This window comes from Notechis scutatus, chromosome 1 (assembly GCF_049901735.1).
Source record: "Notechis scutatus isolate UNSWTSFEM ecotype Mainland chromosome 1, rNotScu1.2, whole genome shotgun sequence".
In the NCBI taxonomy this organism is placed as follows: Eukaryota; Metazoa; Chordata; class Lepidosauria; order Squamata; family Elapidae; genus Notechis; species Notechis scutatus.
In genome coordinates this window covers 122,375,021-122,396,811 of record NC_142009.1, presented here as the reverse complement: position 1 = coordinate 122,396,811, position 21,791 = coordinate 122,375,021, and the positions used below count along the sequence as shown (strand labels likewise).

The window sequence follows — 21,791 nt, the reverse complement described above, 5'->3', positions numbered from 1 at the left end:
CCATTTGAAGAAATCATTGAAAGAGACATATCCAATTTGCCATCTAGCAAAAATACAAAAAAAAAAAAAAAAAAGGATTATTGACAGAAGTTACCACATCACCGAAAAACTTTATGTAAAGTTTGCTACCTCACCCCCGGTTAATATGTAGACAGGAAAAACTGTATGCCAAAGTTTTGACCTCTGATAATAAGTATGGCTTTTTTAGCGCAGCTTCTCAGACATTCCTAAGATGTTAGCTGATTTCTTTTCAGGTGAAAATGGGATGGGAGTACTAGAATCATCCATTTTATAGCAATAGCAATAGCACTTCAACTTATATATTGCTTCACAGTGCTTTACAGCTCTCTCTAAGCAGTTTACAGAGTCAGCATATTGCCCCCAATAATCTGGATCCTCATTTTACTGACCTGGGATGGATGGAAGGCTGAGTCAACCTTGAGCCAGTGTGGATTGAACTCCTGGTTGTGGCAGAATTAGCCTGTAATATTGCATTTTAATCACTGCACCATCACTTTCTAGGCATAAAGGTCTATTCGAGACACTGCATATCTTCCCAATGGTAGCAAGAAAATCAGAGATACACACAGGACACCATCCATCAGCCCACCTGTATAGCCAACCAAGAATGATAAGGTCCTGTTTAAAGTTATTGGATGAAGTCTTAGCAAGCACATCATTCTTTTTGCCTTGAGCCTGTGTTCTCTTAGTCCCTTTCCAGTTCAGCAGATCTGTCATAGCTACTCAGGACTGCTCTGCCTGTCTCCATTATAATTCCTTGTACTTCAAAAGCATTGTTGGTTTGGTTTATAGAATTTATATGTGGGAATAGTATCTGCCTAACACAGCCATTTAAAGTATTGCAAACAAGTAATTTTGTGTATCGTTCTTTTCTTTTTCTTATGGGTAACATGCTATGCAATGATTAGAAAAACTGACAGCTTTCTATACGCTTTCTATTCTCTTATGAAATAAATAGTGTCATCTGATGTTATTTGTCTGCTATTTGACATCATCTGATGTCTATTTCTCTTCAGAAAGAGAGAAAGAGATAATACAATATACACATATTTTAACACCAATAATTGTGATATAACCATAATTATATACATTTTAGTTATTGTATATATTTATATTTTACTTTGCTTTCAGAAGCTCAAGGCAATATCTATAATATTCTTTTCTCTAGGCTTTCCTACAACAATCAACTTGTGAAAGAAAGTGACTGGCCATAAGCTACCCAGTGTGGTTCCTTGGTAGAGAATTGACCCAAAACTGGGTCTTTTTTTATTCTACAACCTTAATCACTACACCCCACTACCCTTTATGTTGAAAGTTCATAAGCTCAGACTCAGATCAAACTATAGATGCTTGGTGGAATCTTCAGGATAACTGGAATTCCATTCTCATTGTCACTGAACTCAGCTGGATGAAATGAACAATATACTTTTAAATGATATATTTAGAACTGGCTTGTCTGTAATGCTTTTTTTTTTTTTTACAATATGGACTAAAGCCAGGTTTCTCTTTAAGTTTCTTTCAGTGGCACATTAGTGTGATGGTAGATGTTGCTGTGTGTTTGTTTTGCTCCTTTATTGGACTTAAACAGCCACCTGCTTTAACCAGCTAAATTTCAGAAAGTGTATAAATTCACTTTCAGTCTGCTGTTCAAAGCAAAGCCAAGTGCAGCTTGCTGTTAGAGCAGCATTCTGCTTGTTAAAGCTTACAGATTCGAGCCCTGATATTATTAGTTAAGAATGAAGAGAGGCTGCAAGGAACCCTGGGATTTTCTACTAATGAGAGAAATTAATATTAAGCTAAAAGAACAAATGCAGCAGGATGCGATAAAGCAGCTTTTTTTTAATTCCTTTGGTGGCTTTTACCTCTGGGCAATGTATCACTACATCCCTTTATTTTAGATAGTTTTTTAAAAAGCTGTTTATGAAGCCTGATTATGCACATAGATAACTGCATATATTCATTATAAGATGTGGTTTTTCAAAAAAAAAAAAAAAAATAGATCGAATTGTAAAAGATCTGTCCCAGCACTTTGAACCTGAAAAAAAAAGTTTAACATTTAATGAACTATGCGCAGTCAGGCTCATAGCCTACATTCAGGATAAGAAGCACCGTGTGCGAATCCCAGAAAAAAAATACCCAGGCTTCAGAACAGTTCTTTTTTAGCTGTTAGGATGAAGTGAAAACAGCTCCCTTTCTTAAATGTTTGCCATTAAGATATATTCTTGTTCTTCTGGCACTGTCAGCTTTCTTGACATGATTTGAAAGAGCTTTGACTGAAGTAATTTTAGCAACCTATTTCATGCACTTCACATTAGCTTCACAGAAACATCTGCAGGGATATTTTGTCATCTGTTAAAGTGCTCATTTCTTGCTTCCACAGAACCTCTCATTTCCACTAGATGTGTTTGCCATCTCAGGGCAAAAAAAAACCAGTGTAGCGTCCCATAAAAATGTTCACATGCTGAATTAGTGAAGCTGTAGTCGCAGAAAAAAAAATGCACAGCTTTGTGCAATGTATTTACATAAGGTGACCAACTTTTTTACAATGAGAAGGAGGCACAAATAAATTAAAGAAAAAAAACAAAGCCACTTGTGCGCGGTGCATTCTTGCACATGGCACACTCTTGTGTGCGGTGCACTCTTGCACATGGTGCACTCTTGCATACAGTGCACTCTTGCACACAGCACACTCTCTCAAAATAATTCTCCTGTTTGGAGCGCATGCGTCTCATAATCGCATCTCGCCGCACTATACCGAGCCTTGACGAATCGTCATATCAAATACACATCACATCACACACAACGGATCGGATCGGCATCGATCAAATACAGAGATTTACAGATTAGTCTTCAAATATCAAAAAGGAGGACATGTAGGAGAATACTTTTCAAGGGAGGACAGAACTTACCAAAGGAGGACTGTCCTCCCTAAAGGAGGACAGTTGGTCACCTTAATTTACAGATGCAAATGTAAATCCTGATTTAAAATACCAAATTGATTACTATATACAGCAAATGTATTGAAAGAGTCTCATGGCACCTGAATAACTTTCTTTTTTAAAGAAAAATAGTAGCAGGTGTACTTTGGGGAATGTCTTCCATTTGTAATTTTGAAAGCATGTTATCGCTGCTCTCACAATTCAGTTGGGAGGCTGTCCATTCATAAAATGGCTGCAGTGCAGGATGTAACTAGTCACAAAGCACCAATATAGAGAATGTTCTTGGTCATACTCTCTAACCTGTCTTCAAAATGCTTCTTGCTGTCCCTACTTGACTTTTGCCTTGTTTTTCAATAAATCAGCATACTTTTAAACAAAGCTCTATGTTAATCATTATTGAGAAATTATTGAGTCCAGCGATAGTCCGGGATTATTGAGTCCAGCAATGGTTTGTTAAGGAGGGTCAAATCAGTGGTGGGATTCAGCCAGTTCACACCACTTCGGGATAATCGGTTGTTAACTTTCTGAGCAGTTTGGTGAACTCGTTGTTGGAAGAAATCATTGGGGCGGAGAACTGGTTGCTAAATTATTTGAATCCCACCACTGGGTCAAAGAAACCACCCACTTTCTGGGAGAAACTTTAAACATCTTTAAATACCCAAAAAAGGTTTGGCTCTAAGAAACAGGTGACTGAGTTCGTAGTTTGAAGGAACCTGTCCATTTCATCCTGAGCTACAGACTAAAGCCCAACACAGGGAAACTCACAAGACCATACACCAAGGAGCTCAACTGCACTTGCCTAGTTGGAGTCCAACTCTCAGCAAATCGAAATGATTTTATCTATGAGATCACTACAATATTCTTCCAACAGCCCAGTGGATGTTCTTGTGATTCCTCCCTACTCAGCAAAGAACGAGTCATCCTGATTAGGGTCATTGGACATCTATCTATGGATGCATAAAGGTAGCGAAATGACATTTTGCCACTATTACTGTCACATTATAATCCCAAATATGGGCTTTTGATCAGGTTTGGTCAAATTTTCTCTTCCTCTAATGATGCTCCAGGCCTCTCTTCCAGTGCTTCATTTCCCAGAGCTGTTTATAAAACTAAAACTAGGATCAGCGCAAAGAGAGAGGCTGGGTAGAGGCAATGCAATCTAAGGCTTCATTTGCAGCCCATTCCATGCTGTGATCAAAGCTTCAATTGAATGTCTACCATATCCTCAGGGAAAATCCCAAGCTTCCTCTGGAACCATACAGGGGCCATAAGTTGCCTGGGGCAGGTCATTCTAATAGGCCCTATTTCTCAGTGAGCCAAAAAGCAACCAAAGTTATAGATAGATAGATAGATAGATAGATAGATAGATAGATAGATAGATAGATAGATAGATAGATAGATAGATAGATAGATGGATGGATGGATGGATGGATGGATGGATGGATGGATGGATGGATGGATGGATGGATGGATGGATGGATGGATGGATGGATGGATGGATAGGTGGGTAGGTGGATAGGTGGATAGGTGGATAGGTAGGGAGGGAGGTAGATATAGATGTAGATTATAGATGTAGATATAGATATAGATATAGATATAGATATAGATATAGATATAGATATAGATATAGATATAGATATAGATATAGATATATTTAAAGGCTGAGTCAGAAACTAATTTGACCATGGTAATGAAATGATAGTAATGTCCTTTCCTATGAGAATACATAAACACCCAGAACAAGGGGAGGGGGGGAAACAGAGCAGAATATACAAGCCAAACCATTTTATATTCCTTTCCGTTTGGACTGCTCATCCCATATGTTTGCCCATTCCCTATTGGGGGGAGGGAAACAGGTTTCCAGACATTTAGAGAAGACCAGCAAAGTCAGGCCCATCTATGTGAACCTTTATAAGGGATAGCAAACCCTGTACATTTTACCTGGAAACTTACCGAGGTGCAAAGTGGTATCACATGGTGTTATACTTAGAACATAAACGCATAGGACTGGAAGGGGCCTCGGAGGTCTTCCAGTCCAACCCCCCCCCCCTGCTTGAGGGAGGAGCCTTATACCATTCCAGTCAAATGGTTGTCCAGTCTATTTTTGAAAACCTCCAGCACCCACAACTCCTGGAGGCAAAAGCTATTCAATTGATTAATTACTCTCACTGTGTGTGTATCTGCCAAGTCCACAATTCATATTCAGTGTTTTTAAATTGCAGCACCTTATGAAATATGTCCGGAGGATTATTTGATATCAATGGTTTGGAAAAGGACGCCAGCAGGGGATATGGCATTCAATCGATGCCCTCTTAATGCTACAGGTATGGTTACTGTTTTTTTTTAAATCCAATCTGTATTATTATAAATCAGAAAGCATTGCCCCTTTATAATTTATAATGGTTACAGTATTCTTTAAACTGATATCTTCCAATCCTAAATAATGTATACGTTACTTTTTAAAATCTGTATGTTTCCCACCTAGCCTCCCTGTGGTTCCTGTAGTAAGCAATTACTGATTTACTCTTAAGCTAATTCGCTGGAAATAATGGCATGCTCCACATAAAATTTGATAAAATTCATAATATTACAATATTTTACACTGATCCAGTATTGCTGAGCTGTTTTTCCTAAGGAAAAGCCAATGCTTCCTATTATAATGTAATATCTGTGTGCATGCTCTCAACAAGGATACGTAATTCTTTTGAATTGACTTCTTTTGTTGATTTTGACTTGTGTTTCCATTGCACTTCCCCCCACCCCCTCCCCTCATCTCCCTGTTCCTCCTTCTCCTTGTTCTTTATGACTTACAGGTACCACTAGCAGGCGCTGCTCTCTCAGCCTTCACGGAGTGGCCTTCTGGGAACAGCCGAGCTTTGCTAGATGCATATCAAATGAGTACAAACACTTGCAGCATTCAGTAGGTGCAAGGCCAGCTTTAGTACTTGCTCTATTTATTCATTGCTAAACAACAGCTTTAAGGGGATAAACTGTTTTGCTATTCAGTCAGATTATTGGATACTAAAGAAAAATAAACATTGCAAGAGGTGGGGGGGGGGGGAATATGCATGCCATTTGTTTTCATCTTTTATTTTATTATTTTATTCTGTTTATTATTATTGTTTCCTTTCCTCAGAGTTCATGTAATTGTAAAATAATGCATAGTTTCTAGCCTTTCTATTCTTTCTCTTATATAAGGGAATATGCATGCCACTTTTTAGGTTTTCATCTTGATTGTTATTATTTTATTTATTTACTTTATTTATTTGATTTTATTGTTTCCTTTCCTAGAGTTAATGTAAAGCTGTAATACATAAATGCATAAGTATCAATAGCCTTTGGCGTTCGTTCTCTTATATAACGTTCTATAGGCCTCGTGGAAGGGCAACAGTAACGTTTCAGGTTAGTTTTACTGGGAAGAACCTAGAGAGTTGTAGAGATATATTAGATTTCCTGAAGCTACTGAACATTTTATAACTCATTCGGCTCTTTTACACCATAAATCTGGATACATTTTTTTCTCAGTTCTACATCAGCTGAGAACAAGCACGGTGGCATAAATTTAGTGCATGAGGTAACCAAAGAAAAATGATAGAAGCGCAGATTGCTTTTGAGAAGTGAATCAAAGATCCTCTTTCTTTTCCAGATAATCTGAACGTAGGGAAGTTCATTTCCTTCCATACTAAATATTGTCTAGACTTGCAATGATTTCATTATTATTTCAGTGTTATTATTGTTATTTACTTTATTCACTAAACATGAAACTCAGTCAACTGAACATTCAAAAATGCATCACAAATACCATTGACAGTGCTAATGGTTGATACGGGCTGCTGCCAGCATCCTAGGTATCAGCCAAGCACATCATCATCATCGTCGTCGTCATCGTTGTGGTTGTTGTTGTTAATAATAATAATATTAATATTATTGGTACACAATTTATAGGCTGCTCCAATCAACTTACTCTGAGTGGCTCCCCAAATTTGCAATTGGGATTAAAACAAATAATCTGAATAGTACTTATTAGGGCAAAAACAACCAGTCCAAAAATCTTTTAACTATTTCTCTCCTTTTGTTCTCCGAATGCACTTTCCTCCCCATTTTTTCTCTTTTCACAAGATCCCCCCATAAATATTACCCTAAGGTACTTTTGTCTCTATATAATTTAAATTGCACTGGGATTACAAAGCTTTGTATAAATGCATATTAAGCACATGCCAGTTAGAAATGTTCTTCCTCCCTTCTTCCCCAATCAGAGGAAGTGTGACCTGGAAAGAATACTGAACCTAACAACTCATTGGGAATACAATAATCTTCAGCTGTGAATTATCTCTCTTCATATACCTTTTGGGGGGGAGGTGATGAAAACAAAAATACAATAGAGACTATCCTCATTTAAATACTACCTCATCAGGCAACCATTTGCACTTACAACAGTAACTTTGCAACCAATTCTCACATTCATCATCTTCAAAGGTTTGTAAAAGAAAGGAAGCTGAAATAAAACCATAGTCACAGTTGCGGTTTTCACTTAGCAACCACTTTGCTTAATAATGGAGTTAGCTGTTAGGAGTCCTAATTGTGGTCACTAAATGAGAACCACCTGTATCAATTTTTCCAAATAATCTTAAAAGCGTTGTTTAAATTCATAGAATTGTATACAAATATAATATACTGACTTACTATTATTAAAAAATGACATTAAAATTCAAAAATGCATTAAAATATAAAAAATAGTCATTGATCGAGAAATCCCAATTATCAACTTGTCAGAAATCCTCTCCCATGCTGTATATATAAAGAATCAGTTTGACACATGTGCATAAGCTATCTATGAAAAGTCAGGCATAGATTTGGCTTTCCAATGCTGTCTAACAATTCTCTTGGTTTCCCTTTCCAACTTTATTCAAATAACCTAACTTTTGATGTGTTTATATGTTCCATGCAGTCTAAAATATATACATGCTCAGTGGACATTTATTGTTGCCTTGAAACAAAAAAAATATTGTTTTGTTTGTCTTAAAAACATTACTTTTTCTAAATTTCATTCCATTGTTTCTATTGTTCGCTATAGTAGCAAGCACAGGCCATTAAAGAATTGTAGGTGATGTGTGAGAAAATACACAAAGATAAACATGCTGATCATTTGACCACTTTCAAGTGTCTTTGGCAAAATAAATACTGATTACACAAACAATATGCTCAGAAGCTTTCTCTAAGAAGGAAATGAGGAACATATTCATCAGTGTTCTGTCAATTCAGTAACTGATTCATCTACAGGTGAAACTTGAAAAATTAGAATATCTTGCAAAAGTTCATTTATTTCAGTAATGCAACTTAAAAGGTGAACCTAATATATGAGAAAGACTTGTTACATGCAAAGCAAGATAGTTCAAGCTGTGATTTCTCATAATTGAGATGATTATGGCTTACAGCTCATGAAAACCCCAAATCCACAATCTCAGAAAATTAGAATATTGTGAAAAGGTTCAATATTCTAGGCTCAAAGTGTCCCACTCTAATCAGCTAATTAAGCCATAACATCTGCAAAGGGTTCCTGAGCCTTTAAACGGTCTCTCAGTCAGGTTCAGTGAGAATCACAATCATGGGAAAGACTGCTGACCTGATAGTTGTGCAGAAAACCATCATTGACACCCTCCATAAGGAGGGAAAGCCTCAAAAGGTAATTGCAAAAGAAGTTGGATGTTCCCAAAGTGCTGTATCAAAGCACATTAATAGAAAGATATGTGGAAGGGAAAAGTGTGGAAGAAAAAGGTGCACAAGCAGCAGGGATGACCGCAGCCTGGAGAGGATTGTCAGGAAAATGCCATTCAAAAGTGTTGGGGACTTTCACAAGGAGTGGACTGAGGATGGAATCAGTGCATCAAGAGCCACCACTCAGAGACAGATCCTGGACATGGGCTTCAAATGTCGTATTCCTCTTGTCAAGCCGCTCCTGAACAACAAACAATGTCAGAAGCATCTTACCTGAGCTAAAGAAAAATAGAAGTGTTCTGTTGCTCAGTGGTCCAAAGTCCTCTTTTCTGATGAGAGCAACTTTTGCATCTCATTTGAAAACCAAGGACCCAGAGTCTGGATGAAGAATGGAAAGGCACACACTGCAAGATGCTTGAAGTCCCGTGTGAAGTTTCCACAGTCTGTGTTGATTTGGGGAGCCATGTCATCTGCTGGTGTTGGTCCATTGTGCTTCATTAAGTCCAGGGTCAATGCAGCCGTCTACCAGGAGATTTTGGAGCACTTCATGCTTCCTTCCGCAGATGAGCTTTATGGGGATGCTGACTTCATTTTCCAGCAGGACCTGGCACCTGCCCCCACTGCCAAAAGCACCAAAACCTGGTTCAATGACCGTGGGATTACTGTGCTTGATTGGTCAGCAAACTCGCCTGACTGGAACCCCATAAAGAATCTATGGGGCATTGCCAAGAGAAAGATAAGAGACATGAGACCGAACAATGCAGAAGAGCTGAAGCATCCTGGTCTTCCATAACACCTCAGCAGTGCCACAGGCTGATAGCTTCCATGCCACGCCTCATTGAGGCAGTAATTGCTGCAAAAGGGACCCAAACCAAGTACTGAGTACATATGCATGCTTATACTTTTCAGAGGTCTGATATTGTTCTATGTACAATCCTTGTTTTATTGATTGCATGTAATATTCTAATTTTCTGAGATTGTGGATTTGGGGTTTTCATGAGCTGTAAGCCATAATCATCTCAATTATGACAAATCACAGCTTGAACTATCTTGCTTTGCATGTAATGAGTCTATCTCATATATTAGTTTCACCTTTTAAGTTGCATTACTGAAATAAATGAACTTTTGCACGATACTCTAATTTTTCGAGTTTCACCTGTACATGTGATGAACAGCTGGCAACAAGCACTTGGAATAGCACTCAAAAGGTTTATACTTTCCTGTCCCTGTTTGGTCATTTAGAAAGCATTACAACGTGATTATGGGTGATTCTTTCTGGGTCATAGAAAGCTAATCTCTGAAAAGCATTTCTCATTCTAATATGTTGGAAACCAGAAAGAGAGAACAAATAGTTATCAAAAATAGCATGTGTCCTGTAAAATATACTTCTATCCTTTTTTACAAATTTACTCCACAAAAGTGGTTTTGTTTTTTTCCTCATATTATTGCAGCTGCTACAATGAAATGGAACTTGAATAAAAGAGCTGTGAGATGAATAATCATTTGCTTCTGTTGCAGTTCATTAGAGCTGATTTCAATTTTTTCATTCCAAATGATATTGCAAAATTCATATATCTTCAGTCCTTTTTTTCCTTTATAAAATTTCCTTGCTCTAACACTGGGAATTGAAGGCTTTCTTCTACCCAATTCATTTATTTCCCTAGGTGGTTCATTATAGGAGTCAGGTAGAATTTTTTACTTCAAGTAGATATGAAATTGGTATTACAGTACAGGATTCCTGTTCCCACAAGGCCTTCTATTTTTTCCACTGCTCTTTTCTCCTAAAATCCTTTCTTTTCCATCCACCCCTATATTTATTGATAAGGACCATCTTATATTGAAATACTTATTTAAAAAATATCCCTGCCTCCTTCTTTCTTTCTCTCATCACAGTTTTAATTCTTTTCTAGTGCAACAGGGATCTGGCCTAGTCTGATTTTTTGCCTTACCTGGGTTACTTGAACATCAAAATCAGACCAAGCAACAATCAAATTGTCAACTTTTCTTTTGTCTTTTCCAGAACCAGAATATAAAAGTTCTTTTTTGGAGGTCATTTGATTTGCTGGTACATATCAGTATGAAGGCAGAGATGCTTAAATCTATTTTTCTTCCTGATAATAATTTATAATATCAGAAAGGAATCATTAAGGAGAGTTGCAAGACTGTTTTTAATATCCCATTGGTCTGGGTACCTGACAGAGCATTGAAAATCAAGATATTCTATTGTTTTCAGGCCTAGCTAGTTGTCTCCTATTATATCACCTTTTTTTTTTTTTTTTTGGCAATCTTTGAGTTTTACAGTCTAAGCAAAATGTCTGGCTGGAAGGCAAGTACATAGATGTTTATACTGGAGTTTCTTCAGTCCTTAATTGAACTGAACCGTGGGGCCTTCATATTGCAGTTATAGACCCCGTTACATCCAGAATGAAATCTTGAGTGTGTATAATTCCAGAATTACCATGGTGGTCAATTCATTTCAATGGCAAACTTCTCAATGGCGAACATCAGGTACTACCAAATAAAGGATTCTGTGGAATTATTCCATTATTCCTCTTTGATGGACTACATGTGGAAAAGAAAATGTTGGTAAAAATGATAAGAGATGATGGATTTACAAGAGGAAGTCCATTCCTCATTAGTATCTAATGTCAAGGGAATGGTCCTTACGGTCAAACAAACCTCTTGTTGATTAAAATCATCATTTGTGCTATAATATCCATGTGTTGTTTTCACTTCTGCAGTAATAAAAAGCAGCCAATTATCAGAACTACCTTTAAAGTCAAGTTAAATTTCATTTAAAATGCCTAAAGCAGGCTTAGTGGCACATTAAAACTAATAATACTGTATTTGTGACACAAACTTTTGTATACGAGACATTACTATAGATTAACTGCTTCTCAATAGTAGTAACAGTAAGCAAGTAGAAAATATATCACTATAAGACTTTCATATATTTGTTCTGATTGCTGTCCTTCACAGTGCCATCAGCTATTTTTAGCATGTTCTTGGTACCTTTACAAGGCATACTGAGTGTTTGAAGAAAGTGCTGTCCAAACAAAGCATGCCAGCAAATAAGATGCCCACTCCACATACACAAAGATACTCTTTTAAGAGAAATCATTTGATGTCATAATTTCAATGAGATAACAGACTGGCACAATTTGATTGGCTTGGTATAATGTTTGTGGGAAATACTCAAACTGGGACAAATTTTAAAAAATGGTATTTGGTCAGAAGAAGGCCATAAATGGAGGCCAAATGAGGTAGTGATGTAGGAAAATCATCCCTAAATGTTGCAGTTTTTCGTGTGTGTGTGTGTGTGTGTGTGTGTGTGTGTGTATACATATACATATACATATACATATACATACATACATACATACATACATACATACATACATACATACATACATACATATATATATATATATATATATATATATATACATATATATACACACACACACACACACATACATACATACATATATATATACATACATACATACACACATACGTTTTGGCAGAATCTCATCTGCCATCCTGTGAGTCAGACTTTTACAGTTGTTTCAGTTTTAAATTTGGGGTTAGCCTACTGATGTGCCAGAATGGTTTTTTCTTCATCCTGATTGGTTGGGAGTCTTGGTCTGTGTTTATTGGTCTTGGAGTTTACTGTGTTCTGCTTGATTGGTGTTTCTAATATCTTCTGTCTGTTTTGTGGCTCTTTTTGTATCTTGTATCTTGACTGGCTGGCAACATTGTGTTCCTGTATTGGAGGCTTTTAGTGCAGCTTGGCTCCAAGTAAATGGGTGGCTATCATTTGTTAGGAAGCTAGGTTTCATCTGAGTGCCTGGTTGGGGTATGTTTGAGCTGGAGGTATCAGGGGGGATCTGTTTGTGCCCAGGTGTTTGCCTGGCTAGTGGTGTGGAGATGTTTTTGTTTGTGAGTGCAGGCTTCCAAATAATTGACAGTCTGGTGGAATCATCTCTTCTATTCATGCTTTCAGGTCTTTTTTCAATCTCTATGGCTTCTCTGATAATTCTGTGGCTGGGGTTTTCTATAGTGGCTAGGGTTTTGGTGCCATTGAAGTTGATGCTATGACCTGTGGCTTTCATGTGTTGGACTAGCGAGGAAGTGCGTTCCAGCTTTTTTACTGCATTTTTATGTTCATCCAGGCGGGTACTTATTCTTCTATTGGTCTGTCCAATATATGTGGCCGGGCATGATGCACAGGGGACTTTGTATATGACTTGGTTTTCCAGGTCAATTTTATCTTTCGGGTTTCTAAGGATGGCTGCTATTTAATTGCCTGTTTTGAAGGCAGTCTTGATGTGATGCCTGTGTAGTATCTTACTGATTTTGTCTGTAGTACCTCTTATGTAGGGCAGGACAGCTGTTCCATAGGTCTGTTCATCTTCTAGGTCTCCATTATGTGTCAGTGTGTTTTTGTGGATCAAGCCGGTGATTTTGCTTTTGTTGAAGCCGTTGGCTGTCAGTACTTTAGTCAGGGTGCATAGTTCAGTCTTTATGTGTGTCTTGTCTGCCAGGCATTTGGTTCTAGCAATTAGTGTTTTGGCCACGGAGTTTATCTGTGCTGGGTGGTGGTGGGATTGGGTGTTGAGGTAGCGGTTGGTGTGTGTTTTCTTCTGGTATAATGGTGTTTCCTAGTGTGCCATCTGTTTTTTTTTTTTTGTAGATTAGTACATCTAGTTGTTTGTTTGTTTCCGTTTCCATGGTGAACTTGATTTTGGGGTGTGTGCTGTTTAGGTGTGTTAGGAAATTGTTTAGGTTTTCTTTTCCATGGGGCCAAATCACAAATGTGTCATCAATGTATCTTAACCATAGTTTGGGTTTGTGGGTGGCATTAGCCAGGGCTCTGGATTCAAATTCTTCCATGAACAGGTTTGCAATGACGGGTGACAGTGGTGATCCCATAGAGGCTCCTTCAATTTGCTCCTTCAACTATGCACCCTGACTAAAGTACTGACAGCCAACGGCTTCCACAAAAGCAAAATCACCGGCTTGATCCACAAAAACACACTGAGACATAGTGGAGACCTAGAAGATGAACAGTCCTATGGAACAGCTGTCCTGCCCTACATAAGAGGTACTACAGACAAAATCAGCAAGATACTACACAGGCATCATATCAAGACTGCCTTCAAAACAGACAGAAAAATAGCAGCCATCCTTAGAAATCCCAAAGATAAAATTGACCTGGAAGATGATTCCACCAGACTGTCAATTATTTGGAAGCCTGCACTCACAAACAAATAAATCTCCACACCACTAGCCAGGCAAATACCTGGGCACAAACAGATCCCCCCTGATACCTCCAGCTCAAACACACCCCAACCAGGCACTCAGATGAAACCTAGCTTCCTAACAAATGATAGCCGTCCATTTACTCGGAGCCAAGCTGCACTAAAAGCCTCCAATACAGGAATACAATGTTTCCAGCCAATCAAGACACAAAAAAAGCCACAAAACAGACAGAAGATATTAGAAACACCAATCAAGCAGAACACAGCAAACTCCAAGACCAATAAACACAGACCAAGACTCCCAACCAATCAGGATGAAGAAAAAACCATTCTGGCACAGCAATAGGCTGCCCCAAATTTAAATCTGAAACCACTGTAAAAGTCTGACTCACAGATGAACACTATACAGAAGCCTGATGATGGCAGATGAGATTCTGCCGAAACGTTGCTACAACTTGAAAAGCACAACTATAATGACGTGGGAAAATACCCAAACAAAGCTGAATACCATACATGTAAGTACCCGCGAAAACTTAAGAATATACATACATACATACATACATACATACATACACACACACACACACACACACACACACACACACACACACACACACACACACATACATATATATATATATATATATATATATATATATATATATATATATATATATATATATATATATATATATATATTTTCTAGGTGTGTTTGGGTCTTTTCCTGTGTAAGATTAAGAGTATCTTGGTGATGTTTCAGCGAGGTCCCACTAGCCATCCTCAGACTGGTGCTTTCGGCTTCGTGCCAGTGTTTGCCGAAAGCACCAGCCTGAGGATGGTGAGTGGGACCTTGCCGAAACGTCGCCAAGATACTCTTAATCTTACACGGGGAAAGACCCAAACACACGTAGACGTGAAAATCTATGAAAACAAATATATATATATTGCTATTAGGCTTGCATGGATGAACAGAGCATACATATATACTCATATTAATTATACCCTCTGGAGAAAATTTCAGTTTGGACTGTGCCAGAAAAATAATAAGCCCTTCTCCCTACTTTATTTCTCTGATAACATGAACAGTCATCTGTGCATATTTTAAATATAAAAATGCCTGGAGATGTAATAATATACTTGTCATAAGATGCCTAATTTTACTCCTGTGTAAAAGCGAAACAGTTCATTATTGAATCACTAAATGACAATTGTTTGATGAAGAACAACACATGAGATACCTTTTTAATTGGATTCTTATACCTGACAATCACATTTGCTATGATATTCCAATATAACAAATGGTTCCTTGTGTATGTTTGTGGCTAAGTCACTTTGTATAAGAGAATATTTTGAGCACACATTGTGATTGTTTATTTTTATGTCTATGTTCTAGGAAGAATCATTGCTATAGTGATGGCAATATTGCTGTCATCTGGACTGTGATTTATTAAACTACATATAAATTTCATGTGAGGACAATGAATATTTTTTTAGATTCCCATTTTCTTAAGATCATTCCTTGATATGTTCAATTCAATTAAAGGCCTTTATATTATCAATAACACACATACAGTAGTACCTCGATAGTCATCGTTAATTGTTCTAGGAGGTGCGATGAGTACCAAAAATGATGAGTACCAAATAAATAAGATAGGAATTATAAGGCAGCTGACACTGACAAGTTCTAGCTTGTGCATTGAATACCAAGCAAACAATGAGTACGAGAACAAAATTTTCTGGTCAAAATATGTTGAGTGCCAAATTCAATGCGTTTCAAAGCAGTTGAGTACCAAGGTACCGCTGTACTGACTTCTTGGTATTCTGTAGCTCTCAGTTACTTGGTTGTACATCAGCAATAACATCTCTTTTTTCTAGATCTTTTCTAAAACCTGCTTGGATATCTGTATCTTCCTTTCCAGGTGGGCTCTAATCTGGGTTAGATTGCTAACCTATGAAAGTAAGAATATTATGCAGTGTATTATTTCACACTCTGCTAAGTCTTGTTTCTTGGTATTGGTATGTAGACTGTCTCTTCCCAACTGTTGCACACTATGTGATTCTCCAGATTTGCTGTCATAATTTTGCTAGATATTTTATTGATTCTTCTGTTGCTTGCTGCAGATACATTATGAAATCCTCTAAACTTCCAACCTGGTATCCATTGGTATCTTTTAGTGTACTAATTTGAGGGTGGTACTCAAATTTGGACATCTTTTAAAATATTTTATTTTTCTGTGTCTGTTTCCATCTTTAATATTTTTAGATATGTCACTATAGTACTGGGGTTTTTTTAATCTCTTCTAACAGCTCTCTGGAATTCTTTGTTATATGCCTTCCTAAGTTCTTTGTCTTTTTGGCCAGGGTTCACTTCTTTGCACAATTTGTTCTCCCATTCAGTTTTCCTTCTTCTGTTTCTTCATCTTTGGCAGTTTCTTCTCACATTTAATCCTTAACAAGGGCTTTGATTCCATTCTGCATAATTGAGTATTCTACTTCTTTGTGCCAATAATTTACTCAGTTTGATTTCTGGGATCTCTGTATGAAGATGTCCTTGTCCTTATATATAAACATTATTTTGGTTGTTTCAATACTACATTAGGAATGACAAAATCAATGGATTAACCAAAATAAAAACTATTCTTCTGCTTCATTTCTGTTTTCTAGGCCATGTAGTCCAACCACATTTTTCTCCTTACTATTTTGAACTTTGACATTCTAATCACCAGACACAAACAACACATGTTCCTTGCATGTTCTGTCAATTTCAGATTGAACTTGACTATAAAATTTGTCATCTTCTGCATTGGAGCACTAGCTTGGATAATTATCATATTAAACCATTGTCCATGAAGTCTAATTGATATTATTCAGTCACTGCATTATACCCAGCTGTGTTTGTTATGTCCTTCCTGACTCTGCAAGCAATGCCATTCCTTCATTGTTTTTCAAGCCCTGAGTAGTAAACAGTTTAATTTTATGCCTGAAAATGTCTAATTCTAGTCCATTTCAATCATTTGGTGTCTAAGATAACTGTGTGTAATCAATTAATTAGTTTTCATTATGTTGTGCTTCTCCATGCATTACATTTTATGTTCCTATGTAGATGTGCCTTTTCAGCTTTTAAATTTTTTTCCCCTAAAAAAAGGAAACATCAGAAACCAGATATTCCCCAAAATTTTCAGATAGTCATAATATAAGACTATTGGTATGCTAAAGGATTCCCAGGTATCTCAGTAGCATGTTGAGTGCCATTTGGACAGAGGGGCCCATTATCCAGCACTTTATTATCAATCACTTTACATTGTTATACATGAAGTTTATTGGTAAATTACAGGAAAGGTTTATTATTCCCTTTTCCTGTGCAATGAGAATTGATGCCTTTGCCATTTTCAAGAAAGTGTAGGAGAAGGTGTGGCAAAACCTGGGGGTGGAGTTAAAAGAGGGTTCAGCCTAGAATCCTAATGTAGCCACAAGTGAATTAAGTCCAACCTCCCTTGAATTCTATTGAGCCTTATGTAATTCCAAGCAGATGCTTACCATTAAATGAGAAGATTCCTGTTCATCGGCATGAATAATAATAAATCAGTTTAATTGGATCTTTATGTGTGGACCTGATCTTCTGCATCTGACATCTGACTCCAGTAGCTTCTTATATCATTGCTGTGCTACAAAGGAGCCTACTGGCCATGCTCACATCTGGTTTAATAAAGGAGGAAAAAGTTCCAATATATCATGATGACGTGAGTTTGACACCCCTGCTTTAGAAAGTATATACTGGCCTTCTTCACTCTTTCTCCAATAGACATGTTTAAATAAACAGATAAATATCAAGATATACTGGGTTTGCACATTGCACTAAATTGTATACCTATAGTATAATGAATAAATCATAACTGGGTGGTTTCTACAGAATTTCCTATGTGGATGCAGGAACTGAGAGGGAGAGAAAATAATCTAGCTAAAAAGCCAGAACAATCAGTAGCGTGGAGGTGACAGAGTTAAACAGTATTCAGGTGATTGGACAATTAACTATTAATAGTTCCTCCACCAATTTCTGAGAGGTGTTCAGTGTAGCAGATACAGTTCACAGATTAGCTGTTTTTCCCAATGTCTCTATCTGCATACCTACCCAATTGACTGTAATTAATTTTAATATAAGCCCAAAGAACCATGGCATAGATTAACAGGTTGAGTTTATTTAAAGTACAGTCACAATATATCACCCCGTGCCTTCATTTCCTAAAATAAGAAGAACCATATCATTTGGCCCCAAGTTTTATCTGTCAACATACCATTTTTAAATGTAACCATTCACCCTAGGTTTTTGAAATTCAGCTTCCTTCTCCTTGATTTTTCCACTTGTCAGCTTGCATTATAAAGAAAAAGAAGACAAACTCTTAAAGATGTTCTCCTTGATTAAACATCATCAGCAGGCAAATTCTTCACACAACATTTCAGTGTCAACAGGATTAATAGTAGATAATTGCAATATTAAGAGATGTGATTTAAAACAATTATTTGCTCATAGTCCAAATAAAAATGGTTAACACAGGCACTCCACAAACAGCAAAGTTAATGACATTCCACAGGCTCTGGGTTCAAGAGGGAGCTTTTGGAGTAGATGCATCTGTGTAGTTTATACTTGCTGAATAACTGGAATAACAAGGACATACTGTATAACATTGTTCATTTTTTAATGGTGTTCCATAAAAGAGATTCCATAACAGATTTCTGGACTTCTGTCCCTATAAAATTGGTAGATAGATTTCAAACATAATGTACTATAATATTGCTTCATATAAAAAATATAAAATTTCTAAACTGTTTTAAGAACTTTGTGTAGGCATTGTCTAATTTTTTTATAACTATATTTGTGGGAAAGCTGATGGAGCCATCTAGCTATAAAAGCCAGCATCATGCCATCTGTTATTTTGGACATAAACTTCACACAGGGTAAACATATGCCACAGAAGGCAAGACTGCTGTCCCTATGAAATTGGCAGATACAACTTGCTAAGCCAACACAGCAATATTTTTCTTCTGTAAAATTATTGAAATTATGGGAGTCTGTCTGTTCTGGTCAATACTGAATCTAAGAACAAGGATTTATCTTGGCAATGGCTAATGGTATTAAAAAGGGGTGAGGTAAAGTATTTAAATATTAAGGCTTGTATAGGAAAAAGAAGGCAATCATATGAATGGCCAAATGAATAGAAAAGGATTATCCTAAGCTCTTTTCCTATTTCTACTGGTACCCTTTCAGTCTTTATTTCTATTTGACCTTGATTCATTTGGCTCATTATCACTACTCATCTGGCCTTTCCTTATTATCTTCCATTGACCCACCATTTCATGTTGGATTAATATTGGAGGAACTTGATTCTTCTGTTTGTTTATGCTATCCATGGTGATCCATGCTCAAAATGATACAAAATAGGGGGAAGGGAATAAAAAACACTTATTTTATAACATAAGCAAATGATTTCTATTTTACTTTCCAAACAAAGTAGCTTTGTTTGGAAAACAAAAAAATGGGAAAAAAATGACTATCAACTACCTTGTCTAGATATAAAGGGAAAACAATGACAATTATTTTATACAATTAAGCAATCTACAGTTGCATGTTTGTTTAAGCAGTATTTTCAATTGCTTGGAAGAATTCAAAGATGAAGATAATTGGCACATTTCAAAATTCGTCATTAACAGTTACAAAAAGTAACAAAGTTTACATTGATATTATAATCAAAATATCATGTGAATATATACCGTGTTTCTCACATAATAAGGCCGGGCCTTATTTTTTTTTGACCCCCGAAAAAATGGCTAGGACGTCTTTTCGGGGGGTGACTTAATTCTCCCGCCTTGCATCCTCGGGTGGGTGGGCGGGCGGCGACAGCTTGGATATTCGGGAGACCTTTGGGTTCGGGCCACCGTTGCTTTCCCTTCTCCCTTGCTGCCGCGGCGTTTGGCGCAGCCACGTGCGGCCAGTCAGGGCTCCTCCCTGCAACCGGAGCCCTGAGGAGACACTTGGCTTCAGGCGCTCCCATCTTCCCTTTGCTTTCGAAGGTAAAGCAAATTATTTTACAAAGCCTCCCCTGCCCGAGAGGGCAGCCCAACCCCACGTGGGGAGGCTAATCTCCCGGGGCCTCTTCCGTTCCTCCCCGACCTCCCTACGCTAAGGGAGAAGGGAGAAGCAACGGTGGAAGTCTCCCGATATGAAGTGCCCCACCAACGCAGGCAGCACCATATCCGGGCATGCAACAAAAGTACTTACTAACGGCAAGCCCCCCCCCCCGCTCTCCCCCCCATTTTGCATGTTTAATATGGGGCTTAATTTGGGGGGAGGGGCTTAATTTGATTTTATGCCAATAAAACATGGTGGGGCTTCCTATTGGTGGAGGCCGTATTGTTGGAGAAACACGGTACTTAAAAGTAAACAATTCAAATTACATATTAAGATTGGAATTACAAAACATAAACGTAATGGGAGCAAAAATATATTTTATCCAAAATAAGTATTATTTGATATAACATGCATTTAACAACATCCTACCTTGTATTGTATTGAATTGTAGGCACCTTGAATTGGAAGGGCAACATTTTGTAGCTAGAGTTAGTCACAGAACAGTTGAAAATGAGGCAAAGACAAGAACCAGCCCTGCAGAAATCACAGCTACATGGGCTCTATATAAATATCATTGGTCAACTTTGAAGTTGAAGAGTTATTAAGTCTTCATTTTCTTTCAGCCTAACATACCTTGCAGAAAATTACGGCAACAAAAGTATTGTTGGAAGGACTTCCGGTTTGTCGGCTTCGCGAGCGGCAGGGATTTGCGAAGCTGCGCGATCCCTGCCCCGCTAGCCGTTTTTGGGGCTCCGACCCAGCCGGGTACGGAGCTAGGCTGCCCTGCAGGGGCAGCTGAAGGTAGGGGGATCCGGAGAAGGGTTTGGGGGTGCTGCAGACCCCCTCCTGGCCGGCAGAACCCCCTTTTCCCAGGACGGTGCAGCGGCGGTCCGTAATGGCCGCCACAAAGAAGCTGGCAGCCGGGTAAGAATGCGCAGGAGGAAGTGGAGAAAGTGATTGAGAGGAGAAAGTTTTTCTTGGCTCCTAGGACTCTAAGACATATTTAATAAAATTCCTGAAAAGTATGACTTTCTGAATAATACCTGCCAGAAGAGGAAAAAAGCGGCTGCTTGAAGGTGCTGAAAGGATAGCTTTCCCTCTTTTCCTACGGAATAAATAACTGGATATTAAGAAACCTATTTTTTTAGGTGGAAATTGGTTTTAAGCGATGAGTGGGAAGAGAGAGGATTAAAAAGAAAATATTTGTATGCTAAGATTTGTTGGAGCAGATGCCTTAAGGATTTGAAGACTAGAATATATTGTAACAAGACTTTAAACAGATTTGGACTTTCTTTCTCTTTGATTGATATCACCCCAGAAGGAGAAAGTGAGAACTCTGCCTTGGTTTGGACTGATTGATAACTTTGGGACTGTTTTATCTTTTTTATTTTCTTTTGAATATTCTGGTTGTTGTAAGAAGAAAGAAGGAGAAAAGAAGGAGAAAAGAAAAGAAAAGATTTATAATGGCTCTTTCTGTTGAGGAACTAAGAAATGGTGTGGAAGAAGCTTTCCTTTTCTTAGAAATGGCGCTTACTAATTATCAACAAAAATTACAACAGATGAAGACAGCAGAGGAACAAGAAAGAAAGGAAGGAGCCATCTTTAATGAATCTCAGAATTTGATCCAGAAAAAAGGAAGAGAGAAAGAAAAGAAAAGAAGAGAAAAGAAGAAAACTAAAGGATTTAAGGACTTAAGATCTAAAAAAACATTTAAGAAAGGGAAAAATA

The 21,791-nt window shown here is 37.7% G+C and overlaps 1 protein-coding gene across 3 annotated transcripts in view; it reads left to right on the top strand.

The window, feature by feature from the left end:
- The window catches only part of ADGRB3 (adhesion G protein-coupled receptor B3), a 529,081-nt gene that overhangs the window by 207,134 nt on the left and 300,156 nt on the right, over window positions 1-21,791 (top strand). For all 3 annotated transcript variants that reach the window (XM_087945171.1, XM_087945164.1, XM_026665231.2), the window contains 2 exons: window positions 5,183-5,284; window positions 5,774-5,880. In XM_087945171.1, coding sequence (XP_087801297.1) covers window positions 5,183-5,284; window positions 5,774-5,880 — 209 coding nt within the window. The remainder of the gene's footprint in view (window positions 1-5,182; window positions 5,285-5,773; window positions 5,881-21,791) is intronic.